The following is a 15000-nucleotide window of genomic DNA, read 5'->3' as shown; positions in this document are numbered from 1 at the left end:
GTCTTTCAGGCCAAAATCATCGGTTTCCCCAAGCCTGAGGTCAAGTGGTGAGTCGGCCTGACCTTACGTTGACCTCAAACTGACTTATCCTACTCTATCCTAGTTACTAACGTGACTGTACCCCTTCTCTCTCTCTCTCTCTCTCTCTCTCTCTCTCTCTCTCTCTCTCTCTCTCTCTCTCTCTCTCTCTCTCTCTCTCTCTCTCTCTCTCTCTCTCTCTCTCTGTGTCTGTGTGTGTGTGTGTGTGTGTGTGTGTGTGTGTGTGTGTGTGTGTGTGTGTGTGTGTGTGTGTGTGTGTGTGTGTGTATCCCACCGCTGCCACCAGTGAAACACTCTCTCTCTCTCTCTCTCTCTCTCTCTCTCTCTCTCTCTCTCTCTCTCTCTCTCTCTCTCTCTCTCTCTCTCTCTCTCTCTCTCTCTCTCTCTCATTAATCTATTACCTTTACACCTTATCACTTCTCTCTTTCTTTCTCTCATTAATAACCTAACCTGACCTAACATCCTATCCTAACCTGCCTCCCTAGCCTAATCCTATCAAAACTTAAACAAACCTAGCGTAATCTAACCAAACCTAACCTAACCTGACCTAACTCGACCTAACCAACCTGACGTGATCTAACCTGACTTTACCTGACCTAACCTAACCTAACCTGTCTCCCGCTCCACTCAGGTTGAAGGACGGTCGCCAGGTGTACCATTCTGACGTGATCGACCTGGGCGTGACGGCAGAGGGCATCTACTACCTGGAATTCAGAGGCGTGACACAGGAGGACATGGGCAGGTACACGGTCCATGCCTCCAACGACCTGGGCTCCTGCGAGGCGGACACCCAGCTGACTGTCGTGCGTGAGTATCTAACTAATTGAATTGACCCACACACCAAATTCTACACTCTCTTCTCTCTGTCATACACTAACTTAACGTAACATAATCTCAAACCTCACAGCCCAACATTTTTTTTTCTCTACCACGCACTAACTTAACCTAACTTAACCTCAAACCCCAATGTTGTTTGTTGTATGTATCTATAGTTTTTGAAATATGGAAGCGGATATGTGTCTGAGTGATTTGTTTTTGTATCTGAGTGTCTGATGTGTGTGTGTGTGTGTGTGTGTGTGTGTGTGTGTGTGTGTGTGTGTGTGTGTGTGTGTGTGTGTGTGTGTAACTGGCTGACTGAATATTGTTTTTTTTGTTAAGCATCTGGGTTTTAAATGCATAGGTGTTTTGTGTGACTGGTTGATATGTTTTTGCATCTGAATGGTAAATGTGTGTGTGTGTGTGTGTGTGTGTGTGTGTGTGTGTGTGTGTGTGTGTGTGTATACCTGACTACTACGTGTTTCTGCTCCCCCTTCCTCAATCCCTTCCTCTTACCCTCTAATGTCTTCCTACACTCTTACTTTCGTTTCGCACTCATCCCTTGCACTCTCCCACACTTCTCTCCTTCCACTTTCCTCACGCACTTTCCTCCTCTCCTCCCAGCTCCGCCATCAAAGCCCGAGTTCCTGAGCAGCCTGAGGTCAAGCAAGGTCATTCTCGGCTACCCCGTTAGGTTGGAGGTCAAGCTTGGAGGATCACCGCGCCCTGAAGTCCAATGGTGAGTAATGGGAGAGGTCAAGTCAGGTCAAGATCACGTAATATGAGAGAAGTGTTTAGAAGGAAAGGAGGGAGAAGTAGTGAGTTGAATAAAGAGCAGAGGTTAAAGTCATCGTTTAAAAGGAAAATGAGGAAAAAGGAGGGGGAATAAGTAGGGAAAAACGAAGTAACTGTGATTGGTGTGTAATGGGCGAGAGGTCAAGTCAGGTCAAGTTAGGTGAAGGTTATGGAATCAGAGGGAAGTGAATGGCGAGTCACGGGCGAGAGGTCAAGTCAGGTCAAGTTAGGTGAAGGTCATGGAATCAGAGGGAAGTGCTTAGACGGAAAATTGGGAAAATGGAAGAAGGGAGAAGTAAATTAGGGAAAAATAAAGTGACTGCAAATGGCGAGTCACGGGCGAGAGGTCAGGTCAGGTCAAGTTAGGTGAAGGTCATGAAATCAAAGGGAAGTGTTTAGACGGCAAATCAGGAAATTCAAGGCGGGAGAAGTGAATTAGGGAAAAATAAAGTGACTGAAAATGGCGAGTCACGGGCGAGAGGTCAAGTCAGGTCAAGTTAGGTGAAGGTCATGAAATCAAAGGGAAGTGTTAAGACGGCAAATCAGGAAATGGATGGCAGGAGAAGTAGGGAAAAATGGGGCTAAAACGAGCGTCAAAAAGTTTCAAAGGGAGGAGTTGAAAAATACTATAACACAAGAGAAATGAAAGAGCTTGTCTGGTTTCTGCATGCCGAGCGTCAACAAGTTTCAAAGGGAGGAGTTGAAAAAGACCATTACACAAGAGGAATGAAAGAGCTTTTTTGCCTTCTGTATGGCCACTCCTGAGAAAAAGATAATCAGCACCTTCTCTTCCTGTTAATGAGTTCATCTTGCGTGCGTCTGAGAGCTTTATTTGCATCTGTGTTATGTGGAAACTGCTTACGATTTGTATTTCTCTGTTATTCCTTATTCTTCACCTCCCCCTTCCCCTCTCTGTCTCCCACTCCTCTTGGTAATATAACTCTTTCTCGATTATATTTACTATTCTTTTCCCAGATAATCAGCACCTTCTCTTCCTGTAGTGAGTTCATCTTACGTGGAAACTGCTCATGATTTCTATTTCTCTATCATTCCTTCTTTTTCTCCTCTCTTTTCCCCTTTCTTGTCTCTCCCTCCTCTTGTTAATATACCTCTCCCTCGATTCTATTAACTATTCTTTGACCTTCCTCTCACCCTCCTTATTAATTTCTCTCTCTCTCTCTCTCTCTCTCTCTCTCTCTCTCTCTCTCTCTCTCTCTCTCTCTCTCTCTCTCTCTCTCTCTCTCTCTCTCTCTCAATCCTCTTGTCAATTTACCTCTTTTTCTATTCCTCTTATTCTCCTTTCTCTCTCACCCCCCTTATCAATGTGTCTCTCTATTCCTCTTACTGTCCCCTCTTCTCGTCAATTTACTTCTCTCTCTATTCCTCTCACACTCTCCCTTACTCCCTATTCACTCTTTTTCACTCTCTTCGTACCAATACTTTGTCCTTCTTGCCCTATCATTTACAACCTTGACCATCCTCCTTTCTCAACTCCCCACCCTTCACAGTATCCCCTCTTTCCCTACCTTCAGTTCCCTTTCTCTTTCCCCTTCTTCCCTCCCTAACTCTCCCTTTTCTACTCACACTCTTCCTACTCCAAACTCCCCCTTCTTCACCCTCCCCCCCTGTCTTTCTATCCTAATTCCCCCTTCTTCCTCCTTTTCTTTCCCGAACTTCAATTTTCCCACTCTCCTCTTTTCCTACTTTAACTCCCCATTCTCTTTCCCTATCTCCCCCTTTTCCCCGCCCTCTTTTCCAACCCTAACTCCCCGCTTCTCTCCCACTATCTTTTTCCCATAACTTACCCTCCATCCAGTCTTCCCCCTTAACTCCCTTTCTCCCCCAGGCTCAAGGACGGACAGCCCATTAACCTGGACGGGAAACACTATAAACAAGTTGAAGGCCCCGACGGAACCGTGTGTCTGCAAATCGACGCCGCCACGGAAGGAGACGCCGGTGAGATCAGCTGTGTGGCCAAGAACCCCGAGGGAGACTCCACCTCGAAGGCCACGCTGTCTGTGCTGGGTGAGTGCATTAAGGGGGGGTTGTTCCAAAAATTCAAACTTTGACTTTTTTGTGGGTGGATTGATCATAGGTTTTGGGTGAGGTGGCGACGCTAACTATCTGCTGTATAACGAGGAGCATACGACCGGGGGCGCGTTTTTTCACTCACTTGCTGTCCTCCACTGGGGTTCTAAAATTCATGGTGTCTGTGCTTGTTGAGTGTGTTCAGGGGGATGAGAGGGATGGAAGGGAGAGGTTCAGGGGGATGAGAGGGATGGAAGGGAGAGGTTCAGGGGGATGAGAGGGATGGAAGGGAGAGGTTCAGGGGGATGAGGGGGAAGGAAGCGAAAGTTTCAGGGGGATAAGGGGGAAGGAAGGGAGAGTTGTGGGTGAGGTTTTGGGGGTCAGTTTGGGGGTTGTGGTTGGGGTCTAGTTGGGGGCTTGCTGGTTTGATGGGGTCCTAAATTTTGGCTATGAGGTTTTGGGTGTGGTTTTAAGGTTTTGTAAGAGAATATAAGACGAAGGGGAGGGGAGGGGGTTCTGGGTGAGGTTTTAAGGGAGTCATTTTGGGGTTGTGATGGAGTTTTGATGGGGCTATGTAGGTTGAATATGGTCTAAAACTACGACTGGGTTTAAGAGTGGTTCTATTAAGGTTCTATTCGAAGTTATGAGGGGTAGGGAGTGATGGGATGGGGGTAGTTGTAGGTGAGGTCCTGGTGTTTGTTTTGGGTTCTAATTGGGGGTATGTGGGGTTAGTGAGGTTTAATGGCGAGGTTCTAGGTTTCAATGGGATATGGGTTGGTAAGTCAGAGGATACGTTCTGGGTGAGGTTCTGGGATTCAATTTTGGGTTCTGAGGTTTCAATGGGATATGGGTTGGTATGTCAGAGGATACGTTCTGGTTGAGGTTCTCGGGTTCAATTATGGGTTCTGAGCAGGTTCTAGTGCGATGATACGGTTTATCTGATGTTTAGGTTTCGATGGGGTTCTACGATGGATACAGAAAGGTTTTAGGAGGTTCTTTTAAGGTAGAGGCCATTGAGTTCTTAAGTTCTGACTCTGGGTTCGTTGGGGTTCTACTAGAATTCTGTGAGAGGTTATGAGGAGGTGATGGGACTGGGGTTCTAAAACTATAACTATGAGGTTCTGTTGGGGTTCTAAGAATAATATGGAAGGGTTTTATGAAGTTCTGGTCACTTGGAAGTCCTTGGGTACTAATGTTCAAACTGGTCCTTTCGTGAGGTTCTACAAATCATCTGGAAGGTTTATAAGAGGTTCTGTTAAGGTGAAGACATTAACTACTAACTAACCAACGGGGAGCACACCACCGGGGACGCGTTGCTTCACTCACTCGCTGCCTCTTCTGGGGTTCTAAAATCCATGAGTTCTGGTTGTGTGGAAGGTTCGTATTCTCTTTTTTTCCTCCATTTTGTGTGAGTGGAGGAAACAATGCGAGGGAGGCAAGTTTTTTTCTCTCTCTTTTTCTCCTTGCTCTCTTTTTTTCTCAACTTTTCGCGAAGTAGTAAAAGCTTTTAAGACCCTCGAAAAGGTTCTCTAAATGCTCTCTCTCTCTCTCTCTCTCTCTCTCTCTCTCTCTCTCTCTCTCTCTCTCTCTCTCTCTCTCTCTCTCTCTCTCTCTCTCTCTCTCTCTCTGTATCCCACCGCTGCCACCAGTGTAACAATCTCTCTCTCTCTCTCTCTCTCTCTCTCTCTCTCTCTCTCTCTCTCTCTCTCTCTCTCTCTCTCTCTATATATATATATATATATATATATATATATATATATATATATATATATATATATATATATATATATATATATATATATCTCTCCATATATCTCTCTCTCTCCCTTCTCATCTCATTTCTCTCTCTCTCTCTCTCTCCTCCCAAACTGACCCTAAACTTGACTAATATCAACCTGTTCTCACTTAATAAGATCCTAATCTCGCTCTAATCTCATCCTAATCTCACGTGATCTCACCCATTCCACCTAATCTAAACGTAATATCATCCTTATTTTATCCAATCAATCTCACACACTCCTAATCTCTCCTGATACCACCCTAATCTCACCCGGTCCTCCTAATCTCACCCATATATTAAAACTAATCTCATCTTAACCTCACTGAATCCTCCTAGCATCACCCTGATCTCACCCACTACCTCTATTCTCACCCTAATCTCATCTTAATTTCACCCACTCATCCCAATCTTACCCTAATCTCGCCCAATCTCATCTAATCTCACTATAAATTCAGCCAACATAATTGTCACCGCTACCATTCTTTATTTAACCCAATCTCACCCTAATCTCACCCAAATCTCACCTAATCTCACACTAATCTCACCCTCAGGCTTCACTCGCGAGGACGGCCAGCCAGACAGTCCCGCCAAGTTCACGGAGGGCCTGAAGGACATCTCCGCGGACGAGGGCGACACGCTGCGCCTGCCCGTGACCATGAAGGGCGGACCCGTGCCTAAGATGAAGTGGTACAAGGACGGCAAGGAGATCAAGCTGGGCGACCGTGTGTTCTTTACCTACGACGGCGATAGGGTGAGTGTGAGGGAGAGGAGAGGGAGCGACAAGCGTAGAAGTGGAAAGAGTAGTAGAGAGGATAGGAAGAAAGGATGACAGGGAAGGGAAGGATATAGGCGGTAGAATGAATGGAGAAAAGTGAATATTATGAGACAAGATGTATGAAGAAGTGAACGAAAAGAAGTTAATTAAGGAAACAGAACAGATAACAACGAAGATAGGATATAGGCGGCAGAATCAATGGAGGAAAGTGAATATTACGCGACAAAAAGATGTATAATGAAGTGAATGAAAAGAAGTGAATTAAGGAAACAGGACAGGTAACAATGAAGATAGGAGACAATGGGAAGGAAAGGATATAGACGGCAAAATGAATGGAAGAAACTGAATATTACGCGACAAAAAGATGTATGAAGAAGTGAATGAAAACAAGTGAATTAACGAAACGGGACAGGTAACAATGAAGATAGGAGACAATAGAGAGGGATGAAAGGAAGAACAGAGAATGGAATGGATGGAAGGAGTGAAGAACATTGGAGACATAGGATACAATAAAGTGATGAAAGGAAGAACAGAGAATGGAATGGATGGAAGGAAGGAATGGATAGAAGGAATGCAGAATATCGAAGACAGAAAAAGTGGAGAGGAGAAAGGAGTGAGTGGGGAGTGGGGAGAGGGTAGTGGAAGGATGCGGAGAGGAGACAAGGTGGATGAGAGAAAGGATGGAAGGGAGGGAAGGATATCAGGCGACAAGATGAATGGACAGGTGAATGTGGAGAGGGGAAGTGGATGTGGTGGATGGATGAATGAATGGATGGAATGAATGGAGTGAAGAATAGTGGAAGAGGAGAAATAAGTAAGGATGTGGTGGATGAGAGAAAGGATGGAAGGGAGGGAATGAAACAAGACGAAAAGATGAATGGACAGGTAAATGTGGAAAGGGAAAGTTGGTGTGTATGTTTATGAATGAATGAGTTTTTCTTTTTGTATAGTTTTCCTCCTTCAATCATTTAACTCCTCTCACTTAACTTTCCTCCTATTCCTCATCCACTTATCTCCTCTCGGTTAAGTGATGTAATATAAGGCGGCTGTGTGAGTGGAGAATAAGAAAATTGAGATACAGATAGGTGGATTTTTTTTTTTTTTTTTTTTTTTTACATCTCCCCTATAGCGCCGGTAGCCATTTTTGTGCCTGTTTCGCTTTGCTATATTTATTTTTTTAAGTCTATTAACACTTATTTTTTCTATTTATTTGTGTTTATTTACTATTTATCTTTACGTTTATTATTTGTTTTCCTTTTATATGTTTTCAATCACTATTACGTTTCATATTTATCAAGTTATTATCATTTATATCTATGGTTTGAGTTTGATATTATTTTTCTTAGTTTACATTATTATTATTATTATTATTATTATTATTATTATTATTATCATTAGTATTATGCTTTATTTTTTGCTGTAACTTATATTTTTTTCATTTATAATCTTTAACTTTACAATCACCAATTTTATGCCCTTTTATATATGTTCTTACACCATTTTTTTCCTCCATTTTTTTTTTACATATCATTAGTCTTATTTATTATTCTTTTGTTCTTCTGTTCTCTAATTATTCTCTTTGTGTTCACTTCCAGAAAGAGGTAAAAAGAAAAGAACACGTTGATGACCCCCCCCTCAAAAAAATATATATCCCGTTCTCTTGGGTGATACCTGTTCCCATTTTCTTTACCTTAGTTGTTGTTGTTTTTTGTCTCAGTTGCATGTTATTTTCTCTTTAGTGAGACGAAATATGACTGCAATTTTATTTTTCTTCATTTTCTGATTATTTCCCATTTTCTTCTCCCGCGTTTTCTTTGATTTTGTTCCGTTTTCTTTATCTTTGTTGCATTTACTATTAGTTTGTTATTTGTATTCCGTGATTTTCTGATTTCTTCCCATTTTCTTCTTTTGCGTTTTCTTTGATTTGGTTCCGTTTTCTTTATCTTAGTTGCATTTATTAGTAGTTTGTTATTTTATAGTTCGTGATTTTCTGATTTCTTCCCATTTTCTTCTATTTCTTCCCATTTTCTCTTCTCTTTTTCTTTTGATTGGTTCCGTTTTCTTTTCTTTTAGTTGCATTATTTAGTAGTTTGTTATTTGTATTTTGGTTCCGTTTTCTTTATCTTAGTTGCATTTATTACTAGTTTGTTATTTTATAGTTCGTGATTTTCTGATTTCTTCCCATTTTCTTATCTTCCGTTTTCTTTGATTTTGTTCCGTTATCTTTATCTTAGTTGCATTTAATATTAGTTAGTTATTTTTCAACCAACTGGTGGATTAGTTTAATAGTTTTGATCTATTTAACTTATTTATATTTACACTTACTTTTATTTCTTCCTTACTGTTTAACTTAACTTAGCTTCATTTTTTTCCTTCTAACATTTAGCTGCCAGATCTTTGTTTTCTTGTTTTACTTTTATGAATTTTCTATGTATTAGTTAACCTTATAGGGGACATACAGCTTAGCAGAGTTACCCTATCCAATCATATACACCCGCTCCCCGTTTTCTTCGCTTTTCTGTCACCTTAACCACCATTTCTTACAGCCCTTTCCATTTGTTTTTTTTAGTAGATATATTCCTACCCACATTTCTTTACACTTGCAGTAGTAGAAAGCTTAGCACAGTCACCCCATCCAATCACTACAACCCGGCACCGTTTTCTTCGCTTTTCTGTCACCTTAACCACCACTTTTTTAAGTAGATATATTCCTACCCACATTATTTTTACCCTTGTATAGTAGGTAGAAAGCTTAGTACAGTCACCCCATCCAATCACTCACACCCGCACCCCGTTTTCTTTCTGTACAGGCGTTCTTGGAGGTGCGGCCGGCCCAAGGGGAGGACTCCGGCATGTACAAGTGCGTGATTGAGAACGATCACGGAAAGGCGGAGACGGAGTGTGAGGTGTCCATTAGGAAGTGCTTCGAGCCCCCGTGCTTCACCTCCACCTTCACCAACCAGTACAAGGTGAGCAGGAGGAGGAGGAGGAGGAGGAGGATTTGAGAATGAGGTTGGGAGGAGGAGGAGGAGGAGGTTGGGGAATCCGGTCAAGAGGACGAGGAGAAGGGCGAGGAGGACGACAGCAAAAATAATAAGCAAGAAGATAATTTAGGAGGAGGAGGAAACATGGAAACATGGACTAGCAGGCAGCAGAAAGCCTGTTGGCTCATTACTAGGCTGCCTGCGTTCAGTGATTTAATCAATCGGTTTGCCAAAGGAGTGGCTTGCAGGGAAGAATTAAAGCACTTGTGTATCTACCCTTGGGTACGTTCAGTTCACTCCCGATGCAGCAAAGTGGCGATCAATGCGTTTCTTGAAGGAGTTGATGGTCTCTGCGCTAACCACTTCTGCAGGGAGGCTGTTCCAGTGGCGAACAACTCTATTCGAGAAATAACTCTTGCCGATGTCGGTATTGCATCGCTTTGCTTGAATAGTTTTTCCGTTGTTTCTTGTTCTCAGGTTAGTTTGTAGCGTGAAGAGTTTGGAGTGATCAACGTTGCTGAGCTTGTTCAGGTACTTAAAGACTTGTATCATGTCTCCCCGCAGTCGTCTCTTTTCCAACGTGAAGAGATTGAGTCGCTCGAATCGCTCTTCATAGGGCTTCGTCCTCAGTGATGGTATCATCTTCGTGGCGCGGCGCTGTACTCTCTCAAGTAATTCAATGTATTTCTTGTATTTAGGAGACCAGAATTGCACGGCGTATTCCAGGTGGGGCCTTACCAGCGAACTATACAAGGATAACATAGCTCCCGGCGTCTAGTATTCGAAGTTCCTCGCTATGAACCCAAGCACTGTATTGGCTTTCTTACAGGCGGACTTGCAGTGTTTTGTTTGTTTCAAGGCACTGCTGATGGTGACCCCGAGGTCTCTTTCCTCTTGCACTACATGTAGTGGTTCGCCACCCATGTGGTATGTGTGGTTGCTGTTTCTGGATCCGATATGCATTACTTTACATTTGGTAGTGTTGAAGGACATCTGCTATTTTTCTAACCACCGAGTGATCTGGTCCAGGTCTCTCTGGATAATTTCGCAGTCTGCCGTCGTGAGGGCCTTCCCACCCACCTTTGTGTCGTCGGCAAATTTTGAAAGATTGGATTTTAATCCTAGTTCTAGGTCGTTGATATATATGATGAAAAGTATGGGTCCCAGCACTGACCCCTGTGGCACTCCACTTGTGACCGGGAGCCACTCGGAGGCCTGTCCGTTGAGTACAACTCGTTGTTGTCTTCCAGTGAGCCAGTCCTTGATCCACGCTGTCAGATTGTCGCCTAACAATACCGATACTATACTCCGTTCACCCTAAGCTGGTAAACAGGCCCCGCCCATAACCCCGCCTGTAGCCCCGCCCCCCTTCCCTAAAAGAGAGTATGCTAAAGAAAATAATCAACGCTGAGTTAGCCGAACACTTTAACGAAACAAAATTAAATGATGACCTAAGTGTTATGCAGAGGTACAGATCAACCTAATCAACGCTGAGTTAGCAGCATCTATTATCCTTTTTTTACGGCACGGGAGGCAGCTCAAGGGTAAAAAAAAAAAAGAACAGTAACAAAAATCCCCGCTAGACACTCGAAACGCCTCTCCACACGAAGCTGACCTCTCTCTCTCTCATCCACTCTCCTTTACTCTCCTTTGTATGAGCGATTCTCCTCACTCCTCCTCAAAGATTTATCCCCCAGTATCACTAGGGGAAACGGGCCCTTGTCCTAAGACGGCCTAATTAATCACCTCCTAGTTACCTGTACACCTGTTCACTCAAATATACATCCTTTCTTTACCTGTCCACCTGTCATTATCTCCCCTAATCACCTCACAGCTACCTGGAAATAAGTGTACGATGTTTAGAAATACGGCCTTAATTAATCACCTCCTAGTTACCTGTACACCTGTTCACTCAAATATGCATCCTGTAATGACCTGGAAATCTTTCACCTGTACCCTTTCTTTACCTGTGCACCTGTCATTACCTACCCTAATCACCTCACAGCTACCTGGAAGTGATGTGCGCATGACGGTGAAGTACGACGGTCTGCCTCTGCCTGAGATCACCTGGTACCACGACAACGAGAAGATCGGCTCTGACGGGGACCGGGTGCGGGTAAGGAAGGATGGCGAGGGACAGACTCTGCTCATCCGGGACGCCACCTACAGCGACGCCGGCGTGTACAGGGTCGTGGCAAAGAACAGGGAGGGCACCGTGGAGTACAAGGCTGAGCTCTTCGTGTCGGATGATATGTAAGCGTTTGGTGTTGTGGGCTTCGGGAGTGTTGGTAACCTAACCTAACCTAACCTACCCAAACCAAATCAAACCCATACTTGTCTAACCTTACCTTACCAAACCAATATTAACCTAACCTTACCCAACCAAACATATCCTAACCTAACCTAAACAAACCAAAGAAATGTTACACTAACCAAACCAAACCTAACCAACCCTTACCTAACCAAACCAAACCAAACCCTTACTAACCTAATCTTACATAACCTTACCAAACCTAAATCAAACCAAATCCTTACTAACCTAACCTTACCTAACCAAACCAAACCAATACCAACCTAACCTTACCAAACCAAACCAAACCAACCTTACCTAACCTTACCAAACCAAACCTAACCTTACCTAACCAAACCAAACCTAACCTTACCAAACCAAACCAAACCAACCTTACCTAACCTTACCAAACCAAACCTAACCTTACCTAACCAAACCAAACCTAACCTCGCTTAACCAAACCAAACCAATACTAACCTAACCTCCCAAACCAATACTAACAACGTTACCTAACCAGACCAACCTTTTCTGACCTCAACTTATATTTTTTGTTTGTTTGTTTGTTTGGAGTGGCGTCTAGCGGTTTTTTTTTTGTCGTTATTTTATGCCCTTGAGCTACGTCCGTTGTGTAAAAAAAAAAACTGAACCTAACCTAACCTAACCTAACCTCGCCTCCCATTCCCCCAGCGACCCGAGGAGGCGCATGGAGGCCCCGGTGTTCCTCAAGGTGATAGGCGACCAGGAGGTGTTCGAGGGCTCCAAGGCGCTCTTCAAGGCGATCGTGATGGGCAAACCCGAGCCGGAGTTCAGGTGGTACAAGGACAACAGCCCCATTATCTCCACGTGAGTACAGGTGGAGGGACAGGTGGAGGGATTGATTGGTTATTGATTGGTTATTTGATTGACGTGCTTATTGACTGACTGACTGAAGGAAGAAAGGAAGGAAGAAAGGATGGGAGGAAGAAAGGAAGGCAGGAAGGAAGGACAGATGTACGAATGAAAGAAGGAAGGATTGACTGAAGGAAGAAAGGAAAGAAGAAAGGGTGTAAAGAAGGAAGGAAGGAAGGAAGGAAGGAAGGAAAGAAGGATAGATGTACGAATGAAGGAATGAAGGAAGGAAGGATTGAATAATTGACTAAAGGAAGAAAGGAAAGAAGAAAGGATGGGAAGAAGGAAAGAAGAAAGGATGGGAAGAAGGAAGGAAGGCAGGAAGGAAAGAAGGATAGATGTACGAATGAATGAATGAAGGAAGGAAGGAAGGATTGACTGACTGACTGAAGGAAGAAAGGAAAGAAGAAAGGATGGGAAGAAGGAAGGAAGGAAGGAAGGAAAAAAGGAAGAAAAGAAGGACAAGTGCACGAATGAATGAAGGAAGGAAGGATTGGCTGACTAGAGACGCCAAGGCTGTATAGGAATGGGGATAAAAGTGAGAAAGGAGAGAATGAAAGAGGGAGAGAAAATATAGCGAAGAAAGAGGAGAAAAAGGAGGAGGAGGAGAAAGCAAAATAGGAGAAGGAAGAGAAAGCAAAATAGACAGTGGGGGAGGAAGAGAAAGTGAAACAGGAGGAGAAGGAGGAAACGAAAGAGGAGGAGGAAGAAGACGGAGGAATCAAAATAGAAGGAGGAGGAACCAAGGTAGGAGAAGGAGGAGGAGGAGGAGGAGGAGGAAAACGAAGAGACCAAACCCACATTTAACAATCACTCTCCTCAAACCCAACCAAACCCAATCTTCGAACCCAAACCCACACACTCATCCCGCCAAACAAGGTCCAATCCTAGAGCTAATACGATCCGATCCTACGACCCTCCAGGAACCGAGTAGCCGTGGAGAAGGACAACGATGGTCTGATTCGGCTTTCCATTCGCCACGTAACCGCAGAGGATGCCGGCGTGTACCAGCTGAAGGCATGGAACGAGTACGGGGAAGCTGCTTGTTCTGGGAAGCTCATCTGTGAAAGTGAGTACACAGCCACTTAGGTTTCTGGTGATTTGTTCTGGGTAACGTATGAGTGGGTGAGTGGGTGGGTGGGGAAGATGGTGGGTAGATAGGTGGGTAAGTAAACGGATGGGTATATAGTTAGGTTAGGTTAGGTTAGGTTAGGTTAGGTTAGGTTAGGTTAGGTTAGGTTAGGTTAAGCAGATTGATTTTTTTTTCTTTTCCCTGATCTGTTCTGGCTGACATATGAGTGAGTGAGTGGGTGGGTAAGATGATGGGTATGTAGACAGGTGAGTAAATAGGTAGGTGGGTAAATAGGTAAGTAAACGGATGGGTATATAGTTTAAGGTTAGGTTAAGCAGATTGAGTTCTTTTTCCTGATCTGTTCTGGGTAACATATGAGTGTGTGAGTGGGTGGGTAAGACGATGGGTAAGTAGACAGGTGGGTAAATAGGTAGGTGGGTAAATAGGTAAGTAAACGGATGGGTATATAGTTTAAGGTTAGGTTAAGCAGATTGAGTTCTTCTTTCTCCTGATCTGTTCTGGGTAACATATGAGTGAGTGAGTGGGTGGGTAAGACGATGGGTAAGTAGACAGGTGGGTAAATAGGTAGGTTGGTAAATAGGTAATGAGGTAAGCCACTATAGTCTGTTCACTTAAGTCTGCCCCAAGCTGACAACATAAACCTAAGCGCGTTCGTAAGCACAGTGCAGATTAGCGGAAAGTGTTGCGTGAGATAAACACAAACAGAGGTTAAAGAAGACTTGGAAGCCATAGCAGTAGCCAATCAGCACTCAGCTTGCAAACACTCCTATAGGTTTATGTTGTCAGCTGAGGTCGAACTTAACCCGGTAACTGCGGGGATCATGTTTCTTAAAGGCCCCTCTAAGCGAGAGAAAAGAGAAAAAAAATCATCACTCACGCAAACCATTTCATAATACATATCAACGCATTTCTGATCAGTTTATGCATCATCTATTTTGGGGGGTTTATATCATGGCAAAAAACTTGGCCTGTCGCTGGTACACGGTAAAGCCACAAATTTGGTCCGTCGCTGCTGCCTGGTTAAGTGCACAGACTATACCCTCCCATCCTCTCTTTCATCTTCATTCCCACTTTCACCTTCATTCTCGCCCGTACCCTCATCTTCAACCATCCGTAATACTCGCTCTCCGCCAACGCATCCACTAATCCCTTCTGCATTCCTCCCTTCAACGTATCAAGCAATGTTCTCTCCCTCCCCAGCGCTAACGAGCAAGAAGAAGAGGCCAGTGGGGGATGAGTACCAAGGCTTCGATAGGATCCGGCGGTCAGGTGTTCCCATGCCTCTGCCGGATAAGCCCATGATCAGCGCCCTCTCCGACCGACGAGCCACGATCAGCTGGATGCCCCACCTGGCCGCCCCGCCCACCCAGCCCGTCACGTACCTGCTGGAGATGGCTGAGTACCCTGAAGGGGATTGGAACACGGTGCGAACAGGTAAAATTTTGAACAGGTGAAGATGTGAAGGGGATATGGGAAGGGAACGGAAGGGAAAGGAAAGAATAGTAAAGGAAG

General features: G+C 44.1%; 1 protein-coding gene across 6 annotated transcripts in view; it reads left to right on the top strand.

Moving 5' to 3' along the window:
* Positions 1–15000, top strand: part of LOC126986248 (obscurin-like) — a 269280-nt gene that overhangs the window by 202935 nt on the left and 51345 nt on the right. For all 6 annotated transcript variants that reach the window (XM_050842223.1, XM_050842222.1, XM_050842220.1 and 3 more), the window contains 10 exons: positions 1–47; positions 671–846; positions 1480–1594; positions 3497–3675; positions 6010–6209; positions 9044–9202; positions 11223–11470; positions 12195–12350; positions 13319–13464; positions 14689–14922. The exon at positions 1–47 is cut by the window's left edge and continues 68 nt beyond it. In XM_050842223.1, coding sequence (XP_050698180.1) covers positions 1–47; positions 671–846; positions 1480–1594; positions 3497–3675; positions 6010–6209; positions 9044–9202; positions 11223–11470; positions 12195–12350; positions 13319–13464; positions 14689–14922 — 1660 coding nt within the window. The remainder of the gene's footprint in view (positions 48–670; positions 847–1479; positions 1595–3496; positions 3676–6009; positions 6210–9043; positions 9203–11222; positions 11471–12194; positions 12351–13318; positions 13465–14688; positions 14923–15000) is intronic.

This window comes from Eriocheir sinensis, chromosome 61 (assembly GCF_024679095.1).
Source record: "Eriocheir sinensis breed Jianghai 21 chromosome 61, ASM2467909v1, whole genome shotgun sequence".
NCBI classification, from domain to species: domain Eukaryota; kingdom Metazoa; phylum Arthropoda; class Malacostraca; order Decapoda; family Varunidae; genus Eriocheir; species Eriocheir sinensis.
The sequence above is the reverse complement of the archived record's forward strand: the minus strand, read 5'-3'. Positions and strand labels throughout refer to the sequence as shown.